General features: G+C 43.3%; 1 protein-coding gene across 4 annotated transcripts in view; it reads right to left on the bottom strand.

The window, feature by feature from the left end:
• Positions 1-27,361, bottom strand: part of KALRN (kalirin RhoGEF kinase) — a 425,990-nt gene that overhangs the window by 10,489 nt on the left and 388,140 nt on the right. For 3 of the 4 annotated variants that reach the window (XM_065750707.1, XM_065750705.1, XM_065750706.1), the window contains 8 exons: positions 13,577-13,860; positions 12,635-12,739; positions 7,516-7,646; positions 4,667-4,733; positions 3,354-3,457; positions 1,984-2,053; positions 1,451-1,537; positions 579-671 (listed from right to left, as the gene is read on the bottom strand). In XM_065750707.1, the coding sequence (XP_065606779.1) occupies positions 579-671; positions 1,451-1,537; positions 1,984-2,053; positions 3,354-3,457; positions 4,667-4,733; positions 7,516-7,646; positions 12,635-12,739; positions 13,577-13,860 (941 nt within the window). The remainder of the gene's footprint in view (positions 1-578; positions 672-1,450; positions 1,538-1,983; positions 2,054-3,353; positions 3,458-4,666; positions 4,734-7,515; positions 7,647-12,634; positions 12,740-13,576; positions 13,861-27,361) is intronic. The other variant, XM_065750704.1, reaches the window with a different exon arrangement.

The raw sequence follows: 27,361 nt of genomic DNA, 5'->3' as shown, positions 1-27,361 counted from the left end.
GTTCAGATATGCATAATTTTCGATATCACCTTGAGACACCTAGAGATGGATTTTCAGAAATGCTAAGTAATTGGCACTGTGGGTAAAGTTGGCAGAAGCCATAGCAGTTAGACTTGGGAAGACAATTTCCATGGACTCCACAGATTTTCAGACTAGAATATTGTGGAAACATTCAGAAGAGAGAGATTCAGAAATGAAAGCTGCAGTGTTTATTAGAAGAGCACCACTCAGGAGCAAAGAACAGCTTTGTTAGCACTCTTTTGTGCATATGTTGTAATTCCAAAGTTGGATTGCGAGTTTTCTCTGAAAATTCAGAGCCTGAAGAGTCCTATTTGAAGTTTACAGAAATATTCCAACAGAAAATAAGAAAAGTCTTCTGATTATGATCACTTACAAACAGCTCCCACAGATGGGGCCCTCCTGCTCTCTGGGTATCTTTCACAGGACTCAACCACTGTATGCCCATATATAAACACTCTTCTTAATCTGATGACGTTATTCTTCAGTTAAAACTAAGGCCAATTCAAAACAACAGTGTCCAAGATATGGTGTAGTCCAAACCACATCTTTCCACTCACCTTGAGAAGGAGCTGATATTTAGTTATTCTCTGAATGGGTTTGATCAGGAAGTCGCTGATGGTCAGCCTTTGGTTTATTTCCTGTTGAACCTCCTAGAAATTGAGGATTGAAAAACAATTGCAAACAAGCACAGAGTAAAGCAGAGAACATGATAAAATGTCGCCGCAGAGACTTACTTCCACAGAAAGCTGATCTGTTCTTAATCTCTTGTTTGCAAAAGCAAATTTCAGAGGATTTAAAAGTCTGGCATGTCCTATCTAGGCAGGGACTGGGTAAAAGTCATGACCAAGCTGGAAGATATTTGAAAGCACAAGATTCCTTCCCCCTTGGAGTTGACCAAGCTGCAAGGTCTGGAGACTGCTCCCTCCACTGCAGCAGGGATTTGCTCACAAACAAGTCCTGCAGAACACGCCTTGTGCCCTTGGGTGAAACAAAACAGCTTTCTGTCTTTAAACAAGCTTCTTTCACATTACTGTCTAAGGTCAAGATATTATATGTGTCTAGCCCCAAAGACTTCTTGAAGCAGACAAAGCTATTGGAAGTTTATGAGGAGCACCATCCAGCTCCAATGACTTTTACCTCCTCCTCTGTAGATTACAGATCAAAAAGTCAGTTTTATTTATTATGGCCAGAATTCAATGCAGTTGTGGCACTCTGAGGATAACAGACAGTACTGGATTAAGTAGTCATTAGAAATTAACAATATGGGAATTTGAGACAAATGGAAGAACATTTTTCCCCACAGCAGAGACTTCAGCAGCACTCACAATATCAACATCATCTAGAGTTTGTTTTAGACTAACCTCACAGCTTACGGCATAGTCTACTAGGGCTCACAGCTGTAGGCAGCAATAATGTATAATGAGCTTACCTCAAAATATGCCTCATACTCAGCTACTATATATTCAGATCGTGGCTTGTTTTGGCAGTACACCACATACATGTGTAATCGCCGCTCCTGTGAAAGCAAGATGCACAGCAGCCTGGTGAGATACTGGCTGCTATTCTGTTCTGCCTTTAAAAGCTGGTAGAAAATTGCCTAGATGTTCTGCTTGGTCACCTTTTGGTTTAATCAAAGATTTGCTGACATGGGAATGTAAAACAGCAACTGGTTCTGTTCTCCACTTCTGCCCCTTCAACAAGGGGAGGCTTCCTTGGGGGGCAACCACTTAATAAAGAAATCAATTTCTCCCCCAAAATAAGAAGTGTACAAGAAGCTGATGATAAATGGTTGGGGGTAATCCAGCTGCTCACTGAAGATGCGTAACTATAGGTTACTTTATATTTATATCAAGTTTTGAATATTAACGCATCAAGCTGACAGAAGCAGATGTTTCTGGACAGGAGTCATCACACCCTAAATAATGAGTAGACCAAAAGATAATGTAACCAGATAAGACTTACATGTTTAATAAAAAGCTGTGCCAAACGGTCATGCTCCTGAAGACATTTTTCCAGTTCAGCCAGGAAAAAGCTGAAAGGATATCAACATTTCCAACATTTCAGAAGACTGTTTTAGGTCACCCCAGCAGCAAAACAGTCATCCATCAGTAATATACCAATGCAATTTTAGCTATGACATTCAATAATAAATGAAAAGAGAAGCCTGGCTCAGCCCTGGGTGGTGCCATTTCTAAAACAGTGGAAGAGAGCTCTGAAATATGGAGGCCTTGTCTTGCAATTTATACACTCTTCTTTACCGTTGCACATACAGAGGTTCCAATGTTCATAAACTGCCATTGATGATCTAACTGCATTCTCCCCTGAGAACTTAAACAGTAGAACTCTTCTGTGTATCTCAACATCTGTGAAAACCCAACTGACAATTTACAAGGAGTTCTCAGTTGCATGAGCAGATATGGAGCACTGGTTAACATGGAAGAGAAACAGAAGTTTCCACTTGAATAAAAAAATCAATATTGGCACGCTCTGTTTTGCAACATTTCTCAGTGTACTACTGTTTATTTATAACCACAGCCCCTGTGTTGACCTGAACCTTTGGTAGGTGCCTGCTTAAATGCTTAGAAGTGACAAAAAGGCAGCCCAACCAAATTTTAGAAACACTGTTGTTTTTCTAACTAGTAAGTAAACTGACAATCTCTATTTCCATGATATTCCCTTTTCACTGCAGTATTTCACCCCTGAATGCCTCCATAGATTTGCTACAGTAGTCAAATGCAGAACATACACCAGCAATGTTCTGGTCCCAAGAAATCTCAGAACCGTCTTTTTGAAAAAGATGCACGTTGAACAGCTGTCCCAGCTACATGTCCCTATCACTGCCATCAGCTACAGCTACTTCCATAACTCAGTCTTGTATGGAAGTTAAATTCATCTGCATTTTAAACAGTCATCTCGACCTAGATATGCAGAACCAAAAATAGGGACTCTATGTGTTATAGAAAACTTGTATCATCACACTTAAACAATGAATGGCACTGGTAAAAATATTCTGTTGCTGACATAAACGTAACATTTTGTGGATATTTTTCTGATATTTTTTGTTTTATGCTTGCAAGAGCTATTGTCAGAAGCAGACCATGTAAGAGGCACCCAAGGGATGCATGATGACAAGGACACTGTGATTTCTTGGTGAGGGAAATGTCCAGAGAAGAAGGAAAGACTGTGAAGTGAAGTGTTTAGGAAGTCATGCCTTGAATGACCTGCTACTGTTCAATTAAAGGCAACCTAAATCTATGGATACCACGCACCCCACACCTTCATGAACAAGTGGTTAGAAAGGAGCTTAAAAACGAACCAAACCAACAACTTACTCTTTGTGCCAGTCATAGATCTGGTGAATATTGCCAAACACAATCTTGTCCTTCCCTTTCATATCTTCAGAAACTCCTTTTTCTTCTATTCTCTTCATGAAGCCCTTTAGGATTAACGATCAGTGATTAGCAAAGGGTTCACACAAAGGGGGAGCATAATTGCACTCATTTTGTTCAAGGAAGTAAAAAATGCATGTCTTTTTTCTTTGAACGTCTATATCTGAATATCTGCAATAGTTTTACAAACCTTTATTAGATGTCATTGAAGACAAGTGCAATTAGAAGATAAAAATTAAACAAAAGAAGTTTATCATGCCCTTAGTTAGGTTTGCTGGTAAGAGGCAGAAGCCAGACTGTGCACAGACAGAATTCTTCTATTCACCATCATGAGTATTTTGTGGGAGCACAAGCCATGCAGCAAGTTTATAGAGTCACATGAATAGGATTTCTCACACCTCTTCAGAGTTTCTTTATAAGCCTTTTGAGCACTATAGCCTTCTCAGCTCTGCCAGTGGAGCATGATGTAAACAGAAGATAACACAAAGTTCTTCAAGTTTGGAAGCTATTGAAAACCGTATTAGATGGGCTGATAATTCTCCTTGGACTAGTGAATGCCAGAAGCATTCCCAAAAGCCTACTTCAATCAAGTGCCTCCAGTGCTAAGTCCTTGCTGGGAATCAAACCAGATCATACATGTGGGTTGTCTCTGGAAGGTGATCCCTAGGGATCAGCCAGGCCTTTACAAGTTGAAGCTTATAAAGTCATAACTGTTTCTGAAAAATAAGGAAAAAAAAAACCCAAAAAAAACCAACCTGAGCTCTCTTAACAGTAATCCATTAGCCACACACACACACCTCAGAACAGACCCAAACCCAGCCTTTGGGAAGGCACTCAAACACAGGATCGTAGTCCACGTGCAAACTCAAGTATGTGTTACCATTATAAAATACTAATTTGAAGTGAGGCTTACTGCATGACAGCAAGAACGGAACAAAATCAATGCAAGGGGCATAAATTATTCCCCACCACTGCTCTCAGGGCTGCTCTACAGCAGGAAGTGTTTGTCACAAGCAGGGTGGCCAAGAAAAACCTTTGCACACTCGAGTTGAAACCTAAAATACAACATTTGTTAGATGGAAACAAAAATAGTTTCCAAAGGCATTTCTTCTTGTTTCTGTCAACATGCGAAGGGGACCATGGAAGCAAAATAAAGCAGTTTGCTTCTCATGCTGTATTTTTTGTTTTTGCCACTTTTCAGCAGGCTGTTTGTTAGTGGGAAAACATTTTGCACAGCAGGGTGTGCTTCAGCTCACCTCCACCACAGTTCCCAGGTCTTTGACGTAGTCTTTTTCAGTCTGGACCAGTTCATTTAAGACAAACCTAAATTAAAACAGAACGTACATCTATTTGACCATACTCCTGGACGTTTCAGTTTGCTCCTTACCACATCTCACCTCCCAGCAAATATCCACCAGCAATCCCAAGAGACACAACCCAACTTACTTTTAGCTCAATGGAATGAAAACAAGAAATGTTACGTTTCAGGCCAGAGTAGTTTCAGTGCTCTTATCTAGAGCATCTCTCCTTTATTCCCTCTTTCATACCAGGTCCACTGGCACAAACAGGTGCCTATGCTTTAAATTACCCCTCCCTGCCCTCCTTTCCTCTGTGCAGTTGGCAATGGGGACATTTTCCAACACATTTTGAAGCAAGAATGAAAGGATTTCTTGCCCCAGTTCGGTTTTCATTTAGAAGTTTCAAACATTTGGAAAACAAATCCCCCCTCTTGCCTTAAAACAGAGCTTAATCTGTCAGACTCCGTAAACTGTGTGGGTGTCCATTGATTTACACTTATCTGATAATCCTGGGTAGGAGAGTTGGCTAATAAAGCACACAAACAGCACTAAACTCTTTTTTATGTCAAACTGCCTAATCACATCATGTTCTTTTGAGGACAGTTTCAAAAGTTACAGCTTGCTGCAGACAGTTTTCCTCTCAATTACGCCAATACATGGTGTTGGCACATGACAAATAAACTCCATCTGTGCCTGAGCTCGCTCTGGCAGCAGCAAGGCTAACAAGATAGAGGAGTGCTTTTATGTCTAATATCTCTCCCCTCACATCAATCAGCAGGCCGGCTCACTTGAAGTGATAGGGCTAAGGGTGAACAGTGCAAAGATAAAAGCAAATAAAAAAAGCAAACCACTGGCTGGCTTTTGGCTCCAGCATGACAGCAGCCAAGGTGTCCCCTGCTTGGATGGAGCAGAGGAGATGCTTGGACATGCAGTAGGGAGAGGTCAAGCAGCTTCTTCTTCATGTAGGAGTGAAATGTAGTCCCCTGGGCAGAGGCCAGAGCTGGCAGCAGCAATGCCAGATGCTTGTGCTCTCTGCAGAGTCCTGCCAAACTGCATGCCCTGGTAGTTAACACGAACAGGGCAAAAGACTGCTCTTTGGCAAGGCAGCAGCATGCAGCCTGGAAGAGAATAGCCCATTCCTCTGACTGTAAGGGTACAGCTGGGCAAAGCCTGCCCTAAGAATGAAGGCAGGGGTAGCACCCAGTGCTGCAATGATAGGTGGGCACGTGTGAATCAAAGCTTGCTGTGTCAACCAGGTGGCTGCCAGGTGAACACACTAAACCTCGTCTGTTTCCCCAAAGCTCCTCTGGCATGGGACTCTAAAGGCAGTCACAGATTTCAGGTTTCTAAGATGTATGCTGCCATAATGTTGAGTTCACTCAACTAACCTGATAACACAGAGCGAGGCCAGGCAGGCAGTTGTGTGCTGCCTACACAACAGTAGTTAAAGTGGCAATAAATACAACAAGGGTAGAGCACACTCACTTCTGAAGAAGTTTCAGCATCTGGATATCTTGGTAACCCACATTAAATGTGCAGTGACCAACACTACTCGGTAAGAGCAGTGGACAGTAGGTGGTAGGTTGATGGTTGGACTCAATGACCTTAGGGGTCCTTTCCAACCTTAGTGATTCTGTGATTCTATTAAGACCACTGCCTTGCTGTTCACAGAAATGCAGCAATCAGGGCTGTTGGCTTCCTAGCACCAGGGCTAACTGCTGACACACGTTGCCAGAGGTAGAAAATTACTGCCCATGCCTGTGCAAGGATTCAATTGCTTTTTTTGTGGGAAATGGGGGGGGGGGTCACAACTTGAGTCTGGAGCTGCCTAATATGGTTACAGAATTAAACACAGTGAGAGACAGAGATCTAGAGCACAGACTGGGTAGCTGGAGAGGAAACAGATGCCTTGTGCTGAAAGCCACCAGCAGGTGCTCCCAAACATCCTGGCATCCTGGAAATCTGGATGGAGGCAGCCGCTAATTACATGAAACACGCTGCCAGTCTCCTTGCCAGAAGCCATGCGAGTCAGACACGTTCCCATGCTTACAGTGCACTGACAGTAGCAAGGTCTCTGCTCTAAAACACAACCTGCAGTTAGCTGTTGGTTATCTCACGAATAAACGGTCACCAGAAAAAAAAAAAGAAAGTACTTGAAATAGCATCTGTCAGCTTGCACATAAAGGTATGCCACACTAAACGCTGATGGCACAAGTATTATTTTTGTTGTATTTATGGAAATGTATAGATAATTTTCAAAAATCAACCTTCTTAAGCTGTTATCCTTTCTTTCCTCTCCCATCACCAGGAACACAAGAGTTTCATTTCCCATATGAAATCTTCTCTTTGAAAGCATGTTCCCACCACAAATGCCTCTGAATGCTGCCCTTTCCTTTGTTAGGGCAAAAGATCATTATCTCATTCAGAATATCCTCATGGGGCTCTCTGCACCCTTCCTTGAAGGTCAACAACTTATCCCCCTTTGTGAGCTGATTTCACCTCTGGCAACTCTGTAATTGTTAAGTCAAACACCTCAGTAATTCTACGTATTACTGCCCAGAGGCTCCTACAGTAACATTTATTTGCTACCTGGGGTAAAAACCGTGCATTTTAAAGAAGGAAAATGAGCTTCCTGGGTACAAAAAAAATGCTTTTCTAAAGTACTTTTGCAGGCTAAGAAGAAACAGAAGAACACAGTTTTATTCCCAGTTCCCACTGGCTCACTGACTACAAAGTATTCTTTCCATGCAGCTACGTGTCCTCCTTGGGTGCATATTTCAGAAATAAGAACCAGCAAAACAACTTACATCCTTCCTCTCATTGCTTTGGCTTTTTGTTCCTCTTCGAGGTTTCTTGGGGGAGTTGAAGGTGTCATTCCTTCATTCAAGCAGCCCGTGGTATCTTTTAGGCTTCCTCGGTAAGATCCTCCTTCAAGGGTCTAAAAAACCCCCCAGAATGATAGAAAAAGACGTTATCCATGAAATTCAGCATCAGTGTTACCATCTGTTTCAAGACAATTCTGCAGTCAACAAAGCAGTTTAAAACCAAGCACAGCATTCAGCAATACTTTCCCATAGTACTTAATGAGACACAACCAAATTGGTTTTGATATAAACCCTTCTCCCCCAAACAAAGCATTAAACCAAAGATGATGTCCTTTAGCCAGAGGGCGTCAAAAAATGTTCCAGTTACACAGAACAAGAAAACTCTTGCAAATTCTCTTAAAACAACCTGGAAACATCCCAGTGAGACAGCCAGACCCAAGGTTAGGCTACACGTGGTCAGTCTTTCTCTGCCAAAGACTGAGTAAGAATTCCTAGTAGCAAAGTAAGACACAAAGTGAAACAAACAGATGGGTACACAGTAACATTCCACAACCATTAAAGTTTCCCCCAAATCCCTGGAAAGTAATTGCAGTTGACCCAACAGCACACATGGGAGGGAGAGAAAAAAAAAATCCCCTGAAAATACATATAAGTGGGATAATGTAATACTTCAAATTGTTTCAGTCCCTTGATGGACTGAAACTATTTTGAGTAAATTTTCTGGGAATGTCCTTCTCAGTTTCCCATGCACCAAAGAGATCCTTTGTCACTAACTCTAATCAAGCACCCTATGAACACAGACTACCTTCACGAACTGACACCTCAATCAAGGAGGATGCCAAAACCCTCTGAAATTACTCACTAGATAAAGTGGCTTGTACAGTTCAGTGATCAGTGGTATCTCTTTGTAGTGTTCCTTTGGCCCTCTCCATCTTTCCACTACACAGAAAGAAATAAACCTTTGTAGGCACATCATAACTCTGCTTTCATCCTGATTTGTTGAACAAGTGAAACTTCCTAACAGCAAGCATTTATCTAATTTTAGAGGTCCTGGGACATGTAGAGAAAGGAATAGCTTTTACATTAACATTTTAAACTGTTTGGGGGAAAACTTAAGAGAAGCCAATATATGAAACAGGATATTATTCCTCATCCAACAGACGTGGGGATCACACATGTAGAGTGCACAGTACAAAACCAGCGTAAATAAAAGCAGAGCAGATGAAGATGGAAAGCAAGGAAACCAGAGGCAGATTGTAAAGCCCTTCCTTAGAGTCATGTTGTTTTCACAGTGCTAAACTTACCAGCTTACTTTTGACCAACTGTTCTATTGCACTGACAAGATCCGCAGCAGTTGGGACATCGGAGGAGCTCTGCCGAGCAGCTAGCAAAGAAGAGGACTGCAAGACACCAGGTTGCAAAGGAAAAGTTAGCAGGATGAGAAGGGAACAGGAAACCAGTGGTCAGTGAAGCAGCTTCTGAGATGGGAGAATGCAAAAGGGGAGCAGGAGGGTTAGAGAGCCACATGCATGGTCAAGAGTTTTGCTTATCAACGAGCACAGAATTGACAAGCCTGGCTGCACATCCCTTTGTAGCATTTCCAAGGCCAGGAACCAGGGAGTGGCACCAAAGAACTGAAGTTCATTTGCAACCAGCTTACAGTACTCTGAATGTCTGTTGGCTCCTCCTTCCGTGGACATCTATGGTCTTACAGTCTCCAGAAAACTGATCTTCTTACTGACGATGTAAGAAATTACCCCCGCCCCCATACATCCATATTGAATAAATGCAATAAGTGAAGTTACACATGGAATTACAGGTAATAGAGATAAAATCATGCCTCCTTCCTTCCCCAAAGATCAATTGCAACTCCACATGAACTCCTCAGATGACATCTTGCACTGCAACTTCATCCATCCAAAATCTGTATATTTTCTCTTCTAGTATTGGAGAGAAAATGCCCTTGCATATCTCATCCATCCTAGGTACTTAGTGCACTCTTTGGAGATGCTGACTTATCCCCACTGACATCAGTTTCACTGCTATATTTCTGCCACAGCTATTCGATTTCAGGTGCCTGACATCATGTAATATTTTTGGACACTCCCACATTCAGATTGAGAGTTGCCAGTTGTACAAACCCTGTGAAATGCCAAGACATCACCATGGTGATGCCAAAAACTTCCCTATGCCCAGTGAAGGTGGTATCCTTGCAAAGTGCTCAGTTTCAGCTTCAGGTTTGTGCTCTATATGGGGTGCCCTCTTCACCCCTTGGTCTTTGTCCTAAGAAATCTCAGTCTGAAGAACAGTACTCATATGACAGCTGTGGGAATTGGTATTTGTTAATATTTTTTATCTCACCTGTACGTATGTTTATTCTGAACTAACTACTAGCACTGACTAAAACTCTAAATCATTTGATAATCAGCGTTTAGCAGACAGCCACAGACTAAACATGGCTAATTCTTTAAAAAATCTGCATTGCGATTATGAAAACGCTGATTCATCTCACAGCTACGTCTTCTGGAGAGCACCTATTTCAGCAAAGTCATCAGACAGGTGCCAACAAACAAGAGATTAAATAGTGCTGGGGAATAAGTGGAAAGGTGATGGCAGGAATTAGGCAGCTGGCCATCTCTTCCAGCAGCCCTTTGATGAGTGACACAGCCCCAGGACACAGAGAAAAGGCAAAGGAGACTAATTTCAAGCAGAAGCCTCATGAAAGAGCAGGAAAGTGAACAGCTTGTCCCTTGAAGTCTCATCTTTCACTCAAATAATAAACCTAATCAACAGTTCTAATTACAACAACAACAAAAATTACAGGTAATCAGGCTGGTAATTGAGGAATTAGGCTGGTAAATGCAGGAAACTCATACAAATGGAAAAGCTCAGACAGCAGGTTTCACCTTCAATGCAAAGGACACATCTAGGATCAGAAAGGCTGAGAGCAGAGATACTGGACAAACGTATTGACTATAACTGCCCAATATCACCCTTCTTGCTGGAGGGGTCCAACTTGAGGGGGCACTGAGTAGCTGCTGCTCTCACTTATTTTAATTGAAATTGCTCAATATCTCTGAAAAGTAAATAGTGGCAGGATTTTAATGGGAGCATGGGAACATCTACTGCCTAAGAATCTGTTGGGATAAAGTAAAACACTTCTGTGACTGACAAAAGAGCCTGGTTTGTGTAGGACAAATTGAAAAATGGCACTTCAATTTCCTGGTGAATACATTATAAATTTCTAATATGAAGATATATGGTCATTTTTGGTTACATGCCTCCAAGAGCAGCAAGGCATTGTCACTGCTGTCTTGCTTATGGGCACTGTGGATGTCCCATCCTGCCACTGCTTCTTCCCCAAACCACAGGCCGTACATACAAACAGTAGTAACAGGATACAACCAGTATCTATGACCAAATGAAAACAGTTAATGAGCTTTTGACTCCAGAATGGCTCAGACATCACTCACTCAGTGTTTCAGTGCCAGGGAGTTAGGGACATAAGGAGAATAAGAAGAAAAAGGGAACACTAAAGGGTCTCAGATGCATTTTACTCTATTTCATCCTCTCTTCTAGGACTGAGTGAAGATACAGGATGCCAAAATACTCCATAAAGCTCTGACATCTGGAGAGGAAAACGATTTAGTTCCACAAGACTGGCGCTGTCAGAAATGTTTTTACGGAATAGTGAAATGACACGGCGTGTTATAAACCAAAAGTAATGACCAGAACAAGAGCAGGGTTTTGCTGCTTTGTTTTGTCTTGCTTTTTTTAAATAACAACCCTCCAAACATGTATCTAAATGCCCCCAAGAGCAAGCCAGGAGCTCTTGTGCTGGGCACGAATCCACAGAGCAGTGCTCAGAGGGCAGCAGTCTGTGCCTCCAGCTGCTTCCTTCTGGCTTCACTGCCACCACGATGTCATAACATTTCCTGACAGATTAACAGTGAGCCCTGAGCCCTTTCCTCCACCACTCTGCTCTTCAAGTCCTAAAGATGCTTGCTCTAAACTCCTGCCTGAGTTTAGAACATTCTGGGTTGTTTTGTTTTAGTTGGTTTTTCTTTTTTCTTTTTTTTAAACATTTTATTAATCTCCCCTATCTTTGCTTCTTGGCATGCAGCAATTACAATCAGAGGATAGAGATACAGAAGTGGCAGTGCTAAAAACAGATGCCAGCAGGAAAGCAGGAAGCAGCTAGATGGGGGGATGGATTTTTGCAAGGGATACACCAGCACTGGGAATGGGAAAAGAACACGTGCAGATGGGACCTGAGCTATCTGAGAAACACTTTCATAACCAAGTTCACAGATTCTCAGCTCAAGTACAAAGCAGTAATTGACGGACTCTGAACAACTGCACCATCTAGATAACAAATTCCTGATGTAACACCCTACAGACTCCAACTAACATCTGAGAACTATGGCTGGCAACATGGCACTCGGAGACCACGGCCCTCTGCATCCCTGAGAGAAACTTCAGGTCCCTTCTGAACTAACTGGAGCTGACACACCTGCCACATAACCCAGAAATGCCAAATGCTAGGACAGGGTGGGATTTCCCACCTGAAAGCTTTAAAGCAATTGAGAGCCAAGGGTGTACGGTGGGATAATCACAGAGAAGGGTTAGGGTTAGGGTTGTGCAGAGCAGGAGTTATCTAGCTCTTGGTAAAAAAGGAATTTTGGATGCAGGAAGACTCCATCCATCATCTGTCCTATTCCTCTGGCTCAGGTTGCCATCAAATACCACTTCTGCGGTGACTGCCAGCCACTAGCAACATGATTATATGATTCTATTGACACTTCTGAAACCCATGTGGGGAACACACATCATCAGCCTGAGAGGAATTTCTGACCCCACACAAAACAAACATACAACACCTGTCATAAAGAGAGATAGCAAGGCTAAACTGCTCATCAAGCACAATTTGTAAATCCAGAAAGGTATCAGGTTATGATTCACACATTGGTGTCTGTTGTAACCACGCACCTCAGCCCAGACACTGGAAGAACTCTGTGAAATGACTATGAGACAGCTATGTGAAAAATACTTTAAGAAAATGTTTAAGAACAGCAAATTGATACAGAAAGGGAGGTCTTACCATTTCATCTTGGGTTGGGTCATTGTCAAAAATCTTCATAGGAGGAGGAAGAGGTGTGTGAGACTCTTCGTCTGGCTCATCTTCTCCCCAACCCTTCTTGCTCTTCTAAGAAAAATGAAATAAAATTAAAGACAAGGAGGGGTTTCCTTTTATCTTTTTAGATATTTGAGCCCTACTACCAGGCTTTGAGTCTGCTAGTAATACTAAAATTACCTCAGTATGGCAGTGGAAAGAGTTACAGGTAAAACCAAGCATCATAAAAGAGAAGCAATAAAGACATGTGGTTTTGCCTGTTAATCGTGATACACCGGTGTTACAGAAAACATAGGTACTGCATCACATAAGCAGCTAAGGCAGTTACATCTGTCTGCATGACGACAGAAAAGCATTTTCTAATTTAAATGAGAACAGCTCAATAGACAGTTTTCAAAATGTGTTGCTCTGTTTGCTTTCAGATCGTATTCTCTCTATTTTCTGCCTCTGATTCCACATTCACTTTATCAGGAAAGAGACATTCACACCTGCAGACAAACTGCAGCTACAAATATGCAGCTGGTTTAGCAGAAATTAGCTGTTTCCCTGTGTGTTCTCTTTCAATAAGGAATTACACTGCCATGGCAGGAGAAAGGTGATGTGAACCTCAGCAAGGAGTGATAACAGCTGCTCAGAAATAGCTTTGTTTCTGTCCTTGGCAGATTTCAAACAGGCTATTAAAAAAAAAAACTTGTTAAATTATGACAGTATATGCAGGCTCTGAAATGTTCCCCATAAATTACATTGTTCTTTGGAAGACAATGCTTTGCAACACAGCTTTAATTGATTTAATTTTTCATATGACTCGCTGTGACTTCCAAACCCTAAGCGAGATGCATTTGCTTAAGCATGATTCACCCCCCCACCAACTATCAGAGGTTGTCTCCTGTAAGAAACACCAACACCCACCTCATCCGCGCTGTCTCCCTGAGGAGTGGTTTCATCTCCGGTCTTTGGCGAGCCAAGGTCAAAGCTCTTCCTGCCATCTCGCACCTTCTTTTGCTTCTTGATGTTGCTCTCAGCCTTCCCGCTGTTCAGCCGGCGCACGGGGCTCGTCAGCCATTTCTTCAGCGTGTTGGTGGAGCGCTTGGGGCCGGGAGAGCTCTGGATGGAGTTGAGGGATGGCTGGGGCTGTAAGTTGGCCACCGAATCGGACTTGCCCCCATTTTCATTGGAAGAGACTGAATATGCCTCTGCAAGAAAACAGTGCACATGAGAGATTAAACCAGCTCCTTTTCTACTTTCTAGCACACATCAAACACTTGGCACTCCTCAACATGAAAATGCAAGACGCCTCGATGGAAAATTTTGTGACCTCTGAACATTGTGTAATCTTCGCTGCACGCCAGAGAGGAATATGCCATGCGCAAGCATCTTTTACAATCTTACACACTTTGCTCATCTCCTACCATGCTGTTTGTCCTTACGAAAGGTCACAGGCAGTACAGTTACCCAGCTTTTGATGAGAGCCTGAATTTCATGTTCACTGCCGAATTTCTCAGCTTCTTCCCACAGATTTCATTGTGAATTGCCAGGAAGAAGCTAAGCACAAAGAGCAGATTACTACAAGAGAGCTGACAGCCACCAACACATTGTCAGGTCATGATGCCTTAAATGTTTCTCAGCCTTTGCCAGACCTCAGTAACATTACTGTTGGTTTGACTGCGTATTAACTTTTGAAGGTAATTTGAAGCACCTTGAAATTATCTGCTTTGCCCTTTGAAAGCAATTTGCTAGAAGACTTTACACCTTCTCTAGAACTATGAAATTGTAATGAACAATTACAAAAGATGACAAATTGTTCAAACCAAAGGAAACACCCAAGGAGATACAAGGCAAGCTTTAAATTAAAAAGATTTTCATTGTATCCTAAGACGGAGACCCTGCTGAACCATATCCAGCTGCAATTATAAATACACATGTTCAGACTCACACCTTGGAAATGGAACAACCTCCCTCACTCCCCCAAAGCAACAGACCAAGGATGTGCCAGTATCAATAAGTCTGTAGAAACAAAGCAAACAAGTTGCTGGAACATTTCTCAATTGCCCTTTAGGAACAAGTGTCCTGCTCTCACCTTCCTGAAACTGTGGCAAAAGCAACTCCCTCCCCAGGAGCAACCGGGGACCAAGATGTTTTATCTCATAGAGCTCAAGAAGAAATCACTATTTATTTATTTTCAAAGAATTCTGTCATACTCCCATAAAGAACGTTTCATACCATACATAGGAAAGCAGCCATCTGACATTACTGCACTTTTTTAGATGTTTATCTCTGAGTCTCCTAACCACCCCAGCAGAAAGCAAAAACTTAAGTAACATCACACAAACATAGCCTTGTGCACCCAGATACTGTCTGTGCAACAACAAACACCACTGTGGATATTGGGTAAAGCACATATGGAGGGAGATCTGCCCTCCCAGAGAACACTCACCTATCTCGATTTATTAACAGCTGCATACCCAGCAGAGATCGCAGCCTACCTTGTAAAGACATGCAGTTCCAAGACATGACAACCAGACAGCCTCATTCAAACCAGTAATTATTACGTACCTGGGATCAAAAGTCAGGTTTTTAGAATATTTGGAAATAACTGCATCCAACTAGAGTAAATCAAAGTTCATTTCCCAGAGAGCAGAAGATCCACCTCATGTGTCTTCTGACAATGGGAGGAGCCCAGGTGGAGCTGCTCAGATCTTTCTGGTCCACTGGTTTCAGATATTCCTCCATCAGGGCAAAGCAGGAGTCTTATCTCAAAAAGGCCTGCTTTCAGCCAGCTGCTGCTGATATTTTGTGAATGTATAATAGCGTTAAATCAACGAGTGCAAGATAATATTCATCTGTGGGCAGCTTATCTTCCATTCAATGGGCTTCAGATAGCCTCCTGGGCTGGGCTCCACGTGATGCTCAGGCTGTTTCTCAGCATACCTTGTGTCAGCACAATTCAGGCTCTCATGACGGTGATTCTGATTGCTTGGGCACCTCATAGAGTGTGAGCACCTTCTCCCTCCCCTCTGTACAGCCAGAAGGTCCTGCTGCAACAGGGAGCTGTGCCACAGGCATGGGAAGAGAAGTGCTGGAAGAGCTCAGGAGGTGGAGTCACAGTACCTGGAGGTGTTCAAGAAATGTTGAGATCTGGCACTGAGGGAAATGGTTAGTGGGCATGGTGGGGATAGGCTGACAGTTGGGCTAGATGATCTTAGAGGTCCTTTCGATCCTTAATGACTTTCTGATTCTACTGTTCACTCTGCAGGCTTTCACTTTCAGGGATGTAATTTGGGGAAGGCATGTGTAACACAGACTTTGCTGGAGAGTGGGCTTAGGTGAGAGGTGGAGTGAAAACAAGGATAAGCTCTCTTCTATATCTCAGTTAATTCATGTACAGAGAGGCTTTTACTACAGCTTGAAAGCAGCATAGCCCAAACTACAACCTTGAGCCAAAGGCACCTTGTCAATTTACCCTTTATTAATGGAAGGGAGCTGATAGGAGGTGAAAAAGAGTGGCCCAACCCCACCAGCCCAAGGACAGTCAGAAACTCTACACTGCCATCCAAGAGAAGGCAGTAGTGAGGCAAAAACATCCCAAGTCCCAGAGCTGACCATCAGACTACTGTCCTCATTTGTAGAAATTTTGTCTGAAGTTTAACTTAGAGCCAGTAAAGCTCTCCAAACTGATCACCAGGCTTCCAGCCCAGCAAGTGGAGAATACAGCCAGCCCAAAAGTTTCAGGAAGGAAAGCTACGGGTAGTGAGCAGAGTTACACAGTGCAACAAACCTACTTGAAGGAGGCTTGGGACTTTCCTGCTCAAGGTCATGGCATTGGTAATGGAAAAGGCTATTTACCAGGAATGGCCTGTTTTCCATAGCCCTAGGACCAGGCATAGTTTACTAAATCTCAGTTGTGCCATGCTGCACATGACCCTGGCAGATATCAAGTCTCCTTCATTATCCCTGACTGCTGCAGCACCCCAGCTCACCACTGTAAGGGATCTGGGAGGGACACCTGGGCTGGGTTGGCCATGCAGCAGTTCAAAGCTGTACATGCAGACTGCCCCAGTTTTATCTTCTTTCTGGACATCACTGTGCTCTCTGGGTGGAGGAGTGACAGGGAAACAGAATGGAAAGGATGTGTGTCTGCTCCCCCAGACAACATGAGAGCCTCTAGTATTGGGTGGCTTTGCTCTACTCAGCACCCAAGACCTGTACAAAGTGCTCTCACCTCAGTGTCATATTCCCCACCATGTCCAAACATGTACTGTCCAAAAAGCACACCTGGAGTCCACAGACAATACTCATAATATTTTTTTTTAAAGGAACTGCCAATCTGGCCATGTTCTTAAGCAAGTCACACTTGTCATTTGCCTTTCTTCCTGAGAATTATTTTTTTACACATATTACAGGTCATCCTGACACAGTCATAAAGGCGAGAGTAGAGCAGAAGAAAGAGCAGAGCTCCTTTAATGACAGACAGAGAAATGCAACACACAAGATCTGCCAGGAAAGACTTTTGGGATGACCTCCAAAACCCTGCTTGAGCTGCACTGCTTCCGTGACACGTACAGCTACAAACACATTTATCACAACACGTGGTAGGAGGTGGAGATCCAAACACTGAGAGGATCAAGCAGAACATGTTACCGTGCTCTACTTGCAAAGCACTAGTACACATGTGCTCTGCAAAGCTGTCTGGAAGTAGGCTGTGCTCAAGAAGAGCCAGAGAGCACTTTGAGTGTGACACAGCAGCTCATTGTCGGTCAGCAGACGAGTGTGGCTAGATGGACTTCCTGACCAACCCAGTCATTCAGTGAGGAGAAATGACAGTTTCCAAAACACCCTTAAGCAAATCTCCAAGAAACTTTTGGCAATATGGCAGATACACAGCCAGGGCAAAGAGCTTTAACATTCAGAGCTGTTGCACCGCCAGAGTCATGAAATCCTTGCTGTTGTTGCTGCAGTGAGGAGACGGCTACAAAAGCACAGCTCTTTTAGTTGGAAAATGGAAGGTTCCAGCTCTGCAACGCTGGGGGAAAAGAAAAACAAAAATCTCACAGACGCGTTTCAGCAGCATGGCTGCATTCCCACTTGAGCCAGTAAGAATTGCTGTTGGAACTGAACTCCAAGATGTTTTATTTTTGCCTCCCCATTCCCCACAGCACACAGAGGAGCAGAGGTCTGACCTGGATAACACAGCATTGGATCCATCTGCAGAACCTGAGTCTGTCACGGGGACTGGGAAAGGCTTCTCAGAGTGATTTAGAAGAAATACACCAGACTTCTCTTTTTGATCCATACTAACTCAGACCACATATGATAGGTAAGTATGCTTTGATAACCACACGTTAATACAGAACAGGGCTATGAAGATGCATAACTATGCCAGGACACACTCCTGCTTGATCTGAGGTGAATCGTTACATGGGACCAGTGGATTTAGGCATAGCTCCAATTCTCACCCCCAAAAAACAGACGGAGAGAAAGGCATTTTTTCACAAGAGAGAAGATGAGCCAGAATGGGACCTTGGTAATTCTATTAGCATGTACATTTAAATAAACTTTTCTTTTTTCACAGAAATAATGAATGAAAGCCAATAATGACAATCTGACCGATGAGCATATAAATTCACTGTACACTGCTCCACTATGCAGAGCCCATTTTCCATATTCAGCGGTTGCTGTAAAATAACATTTATGACAAAGATAGAATTGAATCATATGTGGGTGAAAGACTAACTTGGTCCTTTCTCAAGCTACTGTTTCTGAAGGACAGGAATCTCTGAAGCAGAAAATCTTGGAAAGAGAGAGGCATCCAGACTCTCCCTACGCACAAGCACAGCCCCAGTGTTAGTATTACGCACTAAACAAACAAGGATCATCCAAGCCATCAAAACGCACCCTCCCTACCCTGTCCAAGAGTAGCTCTTGCACCCTAGAGGCTGTAGGCTCCAGTTCATATCTCAAGGCCTCACTAGGCTTTATGTGCTCCCTGGGGTTCTGTCACCTCCTGTTTGCTCCAGTGATAAAGGGGTAAAGCTCTACTCAGCAAAGATGGCAGAAGGAGCAACGAGCACTGTTTCTTTCTTCTCTTCTGTGCTTTTGTATTCAATGTCCAAAACATGCTCAGAGAAACATTTTTATTGGCACAAGTCAGGGTTACAAAACTTTGTGGCTTAGGCAGATGACAGGACAGATCCCAGTTTTAGCGTTAGAACCTATTCTGCATGTAAAATCTGGCATGGATTTGCTAAAACATTGGGAGCAATATCTGAATGATTCAAAGTCACTTTGCAGCTATTCCTCAAGTGACAACATTAAACACTGGCTCATGACAAATGTAAATAAGGAACCTGACAAGTTTTAATGTCAGCAGATAAACTGCCTCCTCAGGCGCCGTGTCTGTTACCAGCTCCCAAGTGAACATGAGGAAATTTTCAGTGCCCTCACTGGACAAAGATAAAGGATAACTAGTACAAAAAGTCCTTTAGATTAGAAGCGTGTTTAACTTGCACAATGAAATTGAACAACTCTCCTGCAGTCCTCCTGGTTCTCACCTGTGCCCCATCCTGCTTGCATCCCACTGCATGCAATGAGGGAGAAAGACGCCTTGAAATGCTGCTATTGAAATCTCAATGCAAATTCCACTCTGAATTCAGATGTTCTCCCTGTCTTTATAAGTGCCTGGAAAGGAGCAGCCTTGGGAAGCTTCAGCAAAATCTTCTGTTTGTATCTTGGAGCATCACTTGAAGCTTCAGTTTGGAAGTAATGCCCCAAAGCACAAATCAATCTGGCAGGACTCTCACAGTTCCATTTATGTGGATGAAACTGCTTCAGTCCAAATTTAAAGAGAGATATGGAGTTAAATATTTCATGCAAATGTTTCTAGTCCAACAGAGAAAGAAACCTACATTGCTAAAAGCAGACGTACTTGACAAACTTTCCAGTCACTGTAATGTGAGAACTCAAATTTTGACTTTTGGGTTCGCTGCCAAACATGCAAAGGAGACTAACTTCCAAAATTAACTGGAAAAAATAAATTAATCACACAACATTCAGAACGCAACTGTTTCTTTATTCAATAACTGATAGTTCTTGGAAATGGGCAAGAAGAGCCATATGACAAAGAAGATGTTCTGCAGAATTCCCTGTAGTCTTGCTGTAATGAAAGAAGGATGTTCCTGGGAGGGTCACATTTGACTTAGAACCATTGAGAAAAGAGAGCTGATATAAAGGTTTTAATACTTTGATAACGCAGCACCAAAGCTTCCCAATCATTGCTTCCAGGCAGGAGATGAAGTAGAGGACAGCAGGCACTCACCTAGCTGGGGCAATGCAGAGTGGGAACGCACCCACTGTGGCAGACTCTCTCTTCCCATTAACTACAGAGGGAGCCCGAGTAAATTATACCCTTGACTAAATTTAGTTATTGTGAATCCCCTTCCCACATCTGAGTATGTTTCATACCAGGCCAATCTCGCAGCAGGAAATGATTAGCTGAAGTTAAGCATCTGACAATTCTGTTTAATGAGCAATAACTCATGGCAGGCCGCCATTAGCTCCAGTTGAATAGCTTTTATTTTTAGCTGGTGTTGCTCAGATGAGGCTTTCATCCAGCATGTGCTGGGAAAGCTGACATCCCAAAGTAGACTCCAGGTCTTGGTTGTGCCAGCCGGAGCGTCAGGGCTCGAGAGTGCTGGTTCCTGGAGGTCAGCAAAAAGTCACTGCAGTTCTGGGAAAGTTTCAAAGGGTGGGAGAAGGCCCAAAGCCTGGAGATGCAGTACAGAGGCGCACGGTCTCAAGAGACCTTGCAAGAGAAGTTCCTGAAACCCTGAGAGCGTGCAGAATGAGAGAGCTGGGCTGCTGGGAGAGAAGCTGCACAAGGGTAAGGCACAGTGCTGAAGCCCGCTGCATGGAAATATGACTTCATTGCTGTCCAAGAGTGCTGGCAAGAAGAACCCATCACAGTATGGTTCCATGTGGACTTAAAGCTATTACCAGAGACAACTTTAGGGAAGGCACTGGGAGAAGAGGAAAAGGGGTTCTTAGATGTATACAGGGCAGGACCTTGCTTCCTACAGATATAGCGCATCTATGGTGGGAGGTTTCTTTCCATCTATCAGCATTCCCTTATGACCCCTCACGTAAGCTGCTCTGAGCTCACAATAAGAATAACAAGAGGAGATCACACACAGGGTGAATCCACTCATCTACTGGGGAGATGCTCCCAGCCAGCTCCTGTCCCCAAATACCATGAGATAAGTGTGCTGCCGACCAACCTTGAGTCCTTCAAGGGACCTTTGTTATCTCCCCAGGCATAGCAACACCCTTCTAGAATATACTGTTACTAAATGAAGGAGTGCAGAAAAGCTCCAAACAAGAGCAATTGCTCCACACAACAGCTTGAGGACAAACACAGAAGGTCTACACACTCAGATTCATTCACCCATTCTCTTGGCTGGGGCTTGAACCCAGCACACTTCCTAATCTGGCCCAGCAACACATTTGCAGGGAATGCACACGGGAACAGTCTTCTGATAATGCCTCACAGCTGGGTGGGTGGACTTCTGAAGGTAAGAGGCATGCATCTTGCTTTAGCAAAAAAAAGGAAATAAAAAGTCAAGAGTAACAAGATCCAGATAGGGCACGCTTTTTTTGTCTTGTTTTGTTTTTTGAACAAACCAACGTTTATTTCAATTTAGTCAAACAACTCGTTGAAGCGCTTCTAAGTTCTTCTACTTTACATTTTGTATTTACACTGTCCTCATTCTGTGACAAAAATAACGTAATCCCAAACCCTGAAGTTTCCAGAGTAAGTGTCACTAGCAGCAAAGGAACAGGACTCCAAACACAAAGCAAAATCCTCCTTGATATATTTTGGCAGGAGACATATGCAGGTTTAAAAAAAATAAAAATATAAGAGGTTGTAACCCTGAACTTTTATGGAAACCTGTATGGAGTGATGAGGGGGAAAACGTCATGATTAAAGCTAAACAAGAACAGCATTTGCTGGCCTTTGCAAGTACACTGTTACTTTTAGCATAAGGAACTGTGAAATGCTTGGACACCCACACAGAAGCAGACTTTTTAACTTTGATCTAAGCAATGTTGCTCTGCTGAGAAGGCTAAGGGTACCAGAAATGGTGAATACTGTCTTTTATCCTAGTGGTGGGCACAAAACCAAAATTTATTGCACGTGGTTTCCAAGCAGCTGTTAATACAACACAGGCCTTATTCTTTTGTAAAGCATCAGGGTTGGCTTCATTCAGCAGCTCCCAAATTGAGCTACTGTAAGAACGTTTTCACATTTAATGAAGTCATTTCTCAGTGGAATGACATCATTGGACTGGATGATCTTAGAGGTCTTTTCAAACCTTAATGATTAAGGGCAGCTCTGCTTTAAGCTCGAAGCCAGCAGCCTCTATGCAAGGTGAACCACCACTGCAATTTGGGGGAGAGAGGATGACATCTGAATGTCTAATTTATATCTTCCTACCTCAAAGGAAACCATAGCTATGTTCCCAAACCAAATCCTATTGGAAACAACTGAAGGGTATCTGTGACAAAATAAATTGGAATTGGAAAACAAAAAGCAAGAACAGAACCCAAAGCTTTTTGGGGTAGGAAGAAAAACTGCATGTTGAGAAAGAAGGAATTGGTCATTAGACTTTCCAGGCACACAGAGGGCTCAGAAAGCACAGAAAACAAGCAGAAAAAAGCAAACACAACTGTGTGCATCTTAGCGTCAGCTTCTTTTGCCAAATGCAGTAGCTTCCAACATTCAGCAGCTGTCTCTTGCTTTCTAGTGGTGTGGAGTTCTCTTTGGTACTTGGAGGCTGTCAGGAGCTCCGGGCAAAGAGAAAGTCTTTGTCCATTTACCAACCAATTCCAAAGGCGCTGATCTTGAACAACTTTACTAAGCAAGAATGACACAGATGTCTAGGAAAGGGGGCTTTTCTCTTAGTAAAGTTGTGGTAGGTGCAGTGGAAACCCAAGGCAATCTACATGCTTGTCAAATTGTGCCTAGGTAAGAACAGAGTCCTCCATGAACGTCTCTCATTTGTTCCCTCTTAAATTATTCAGGCTCTGACAGCCCCTGAAAAGAAAAGAATGGAACAAGGATAAGTTGTGAGTGGTGCAGGCAAGAGCAGACACCACGAAACCACCAAGAACAATGAGGTTGGGGTGCTGGACGACAGACACATGGCAGCTTCAGCCTCCACAGCTGCTGCCCGAAGCAGCTTCTTGCACACCCTTCTCCTCCAGAAATACCAGCGGAAAATGCAAGCTCACAGCAAAGGTACTAGTTGGGATGGACTGAGAGAAGTAATGAATGAAGTAAATGCAAACAGTGGTTGGGAAATAAAACACACAGATAAGAACTGCTGGTGCTTGCGATGCTTGGCTCTTTGAACACGGCACAGGAAAATGGCTAAGCAGCTCGGAGACTTTTAAGTGCACACTCAGGACTGTCAGACTTTGGGAAGCTTTGGCTCACTCAGCTTAAGCAGGAATGCAGAACATCACTTGCTGCCCCATGTAACAGCCCATGCGATCTGTGTCCCAGTTGTCAGCAGGGAAGGGAGCAGGCCTGGAAGGAACCTTCCCCGCAGCACCAGTCAGCACATTTATCATCTATCAGTGCTGAAATCACTGCTACGCTGCATCTGCGTCAGCAGGAAAGATGGGATGGGAAATTGAGCTCTCAGAGACATCTGGTGCTCAGGGCAGGAGAGCTCTGTAACGCTCTGCAGAGCTCTCAGCCCTCTGAGGCTGTGCCTTGACCCAGCCACCAGCATCCCCAGTACAGCTGCTCCTGAGGAATTAGGTGATTTGGGTTTCTGGAGGGCCACAAGGAACATCCTGTGGTTTCCCGGCACCTGCGTCATTACTCCTTAACCAACAAGCTCTGCATGGGAAAAGAAAAACCTGAAGTCCAGCTTAGCAGAGAGCTCCACTATAACTGCATCGCTTGTATCTCTACTGCATTGCTGTCTAATCACAAGTAGCTGCAGAACTGTTCTATCAAGCAAGAGAGATCACCGTTACAAACCCTCTCTTCACAGCTACATCACTATTGCTGAGCAGAACTTCCTTTAAGCAACATCCTTCACAACAGCTAGGAAAAATAAATACTTTTATTTGAACACAACAACAAGGGTAGGCTGGTTGAGCAGCAGAGGCTCTTTGACACAGAAAACACTTTGTTGAGTTGGGTAATCATTGACTGCAATGCACAATGCCCCATCACAGGCATCCACCCACCCGATAGTTTGCTATCTGCAGGACAAATGAGTGCAGTGACTATTCAGCAAACATCAATCTTTAGGTGTTCATCTGCAGCTTGCTTTGCTCAAGGCCCTTCTCAGGCATGCTGCCAGCTCAGATGTTACAGCACTGCTCCCAGCAGCTCCAGCCCTCCTCACATAGACTGGGGATGCTCGAGCCTGAGTGAGCTCAGTGACACTGAGACAGAGCCAGGGAAGATGCTGCTGTCTGCACAGAACCTGGCAGGGCTGTGCTCTGCTGTCATGGAGCTGAAGTCACTGCTAGAACACTCAAAGTGCTTGCCTCCTTCCTGCCTACAGCTATGATTTTCCTTTTGCTGCCCTCCTAAGGATCCCTGTTGATTAATACTCATTCTATTTCCTAAGGAAATCTATTCAGCCTCCACATACTACAGCTGAGAGCAACGTTTGAGCATCATGTTGGTCCTCAGGGTTCAAACTCTACAGAAAGTATAATGAATAGCAGTCTGGAGGCACTTCAATAGTATTAGCTGTGAATCATCTTTTTTTACGCTGTACCACTCAGATACATTTGGATCTAAAAGACATTTGCATTTCTAATTAAAACAGATTACCATTAGTAATGAAAGAATGTTTTAAATCAGAATCCTTAGGCCATAAAAGTTAATTGCACAATGCTAAAACTGGATTTCAAAAATATACATATTATACCCCCTGCAGGATTAATTAGGCAACATGTCTTCAAAAGAGTTCTCAAAAGTGTATTTATTCAGCATGTGGTTAAATTATATGGGGTTGTGCAACCCTTCCCATAGCCTGCCTTGGAGCTGAGGCCATGGGGTGCTCAGTGTGGGAAGGGGCTGCACAAAGCCCGGTGCAACAGGACACTCATGCAATGCTGGGCTCTGTACCTGGGTGCTGCCTGCACCCTAACACAGCACTGCTGCTCCCACACTGGTTTTAGCCATTTAACTCCAGCACTGCTGAGCAATGCCTGAATGGGTAAGTGCAGAGTGTGCTACCTTAAACACACATGGCCCATGAAAAGGCCAAAGTCAACTCACAGACAGAACTCCATAAGCTCTAAGTGGTGCCCATTAGAAAGATGCTCATCTTGGTATCAGTTCCCCAACTGGCCTCAAGAAAGTTTCAGGGAATTCACTGAATGTCTGCTGTTGGATGGGTTAGGAAGTACCGCACATCTTAGAGATGCAAAAAACAGCTGTTCATTAAAGTTGCATGTATTTTGAAGGAAGGAGGGAAACACACATACACAGCATCGGACTGTGCAGCTGCAGCTTGGGGTTTGCCATTCCCTGCTCTCCTTGCATGCTCAGAGCTGCTTACTCCGTATGACATCTCAGCTCAGAAAAATGCCCAGGATCACAATGGCAGGGATACCTCCAGACAAACTCTAGTTCCAGGCAAAGAGTCCATCTCTTTCATAAATGTTTAATTCAGCACTGCCGTGTGCTAAAGAACAGGGGATTTTTGCTCAGAACTGATGTACAGAATCTACTTGTGTTTCCCTACATACAGGGCATTACATTTCCACATTTGATTTGCAGTCTCCAAACACAAAGACAAAAACCTTCACTTGAAACCACCTCCCAGCTCCTCAGGATTACATTCGCTCAAGGTTTATCTGCAGAAGTGGCTCCCAGGCTTCAGCCCTTAATGCAGCATGGAAAATAATGTTACAAGGCTCCAAAACTTCAAAGGAACACCTCTGAAGCTGCATCATGGCCAATGCTGGCTGCAGCACACTGAGCCATCAAGTGCACTGGGGTGCAAAAGGAGCAGTCAAATAGTAACTACCAAGTCCTTATGTGACAACGTGCAAAATGGGAGACGTATTTGCCTGTTTTTTTTTTCAAAAAGTACTAAACAACCAGAGTTCCCATCTAGTAGAAGAGTAATTGTTGCACTGGAAACTGCTGGGAGGTGAGGGAGTGAGAAACCAGAGCTGCACAGGGCTTTCTGCAATGTGATATTATGCACATTGCATTAGCGAAAAGCCAATGACATATATATAAACTGAACCGTATTTAATGGCTCTCTCCCCATCAAAGAGAAGCCGTTCTATTATTAACTGCTGTAATTCAGTTTACAGGTTCCATTTCTCACGTCATTAGGACTCCACAAGTGAAATTTTCATATTTCATCCTAACTATCTGCAAGGAACCCAGCTGATGTGTGCAGTTTCTACAACCTCAGTCTGACGAGGACAACCCAGGGCAGAGGCTGAGGGCAGGGCAGTGGCACATCTGACAGGAGAGATGGGATGCACTAACTGCCTTTCATCCCAGGGTTCTGTTGTCTTTCGGGATAATCAGCCACACCAAACATGAATTAAAAGCTAACAGGTTGGGTTTGGGTTTGTGGTTCTACCATGGCTAAGAATGTTGGCCAAGGGAGACATTTTTGAGCACATCACCTTCGGTATTTTCTAATAATTCTTTACAAGTCCTCAGGTCCCACTTATTACCTTCACCCAGAAAGCAGCCTGATGTACATTTGTAGTTATTTTATAAGTATTTCTACACCATGCTTCACCACGTGATGCAACATTTGCAATTGAACCATTCCGCAATAGCAACCGATAGGCAGTGGCTCAACTGGCAGAGAGCTGGAGCTCCTTACCCAACAGAAAACCATTCCTGAAGCACCCTGCTGCACTCACTGACTACTCAACCAATTCATCTCTTCTGAGAATAAACCATAACTTTTGTCAAAGATCAAAATGTTTTCACAAAGCCTGTTAACAGACAAGAACTACACTGAAATGTGGCTCTGCTGTGCTCGAGTAGTATGGTATCAGTGATATTTTTAGACTCAAATGTTTTGAGTTTTCTAACTTCAACATGACAAATTAGTTTTCCTAATACATACAAAAGTTTTAACAAGGTGTGTGCTGAAACACAGCAGTTTGGGAAAAACAAAACAAAACACACCAAAATCCTTCTGGGGTCATGTGAAATTATTGCCCTTTTTGTTTCACTTCAAAATGGATAGATTTTATTTCAGCATCCGTGCATTGAATTCCCAAACAATACATCTCCCTGGCTCTTATTTTATAGAAAAGCAGCATGCTAAATCACCCCACGTTCTCTGAATTAAGCAGGGAGTTACCCAAAGCTATATTTTCCACTATTATCTGCTCTTACTTTCCCTTGGAATAAAGTCTCCCTTCTCCAGGCTTCTGACAAGATGAATAAAGCCTTGTGAGTTCCTGTATGTTTCTTGGCATGAATGGAAAATTAAGGAGCTCTGCCTGAATAAAAGCAAACCCCATGTTTCTTTAAGGCTGGACAAATTTATCAAAGTTTAAAACAATGCAGCAATCTGAATAATAAGTATCTCCCCACGCACCCAGCCCCAGAGCTGTGAAAGCTGATCTTGCTGTCTACTTACACAAGTTAAAATCTGAAAGTTTCTGCACAACTGCTGTTAC

Source organism: Cyrtonyx montezumae, unplaced genomic scaffold (genome assembly GCF_038088225.1).
Source record: "Cyrtonyx montezumae isolate F1298 unplaced genomic scaffold, pur_monq_1.0 scaffold_7, whole genome shotgun sequence".
In the NCBI taxonomy this organism is placed as follows: domain Eukaryota; kingdom Metazoa; phylum Chordata; class Aves; order Galliformes; family Odontophoridae; genus Cyrtonyx; species Cyrtonyx montezumae.
Note: the sequence above shows the minus strand (reverse complement) of the source record. Positions and strands in the feature narration are given on the sequence as shown.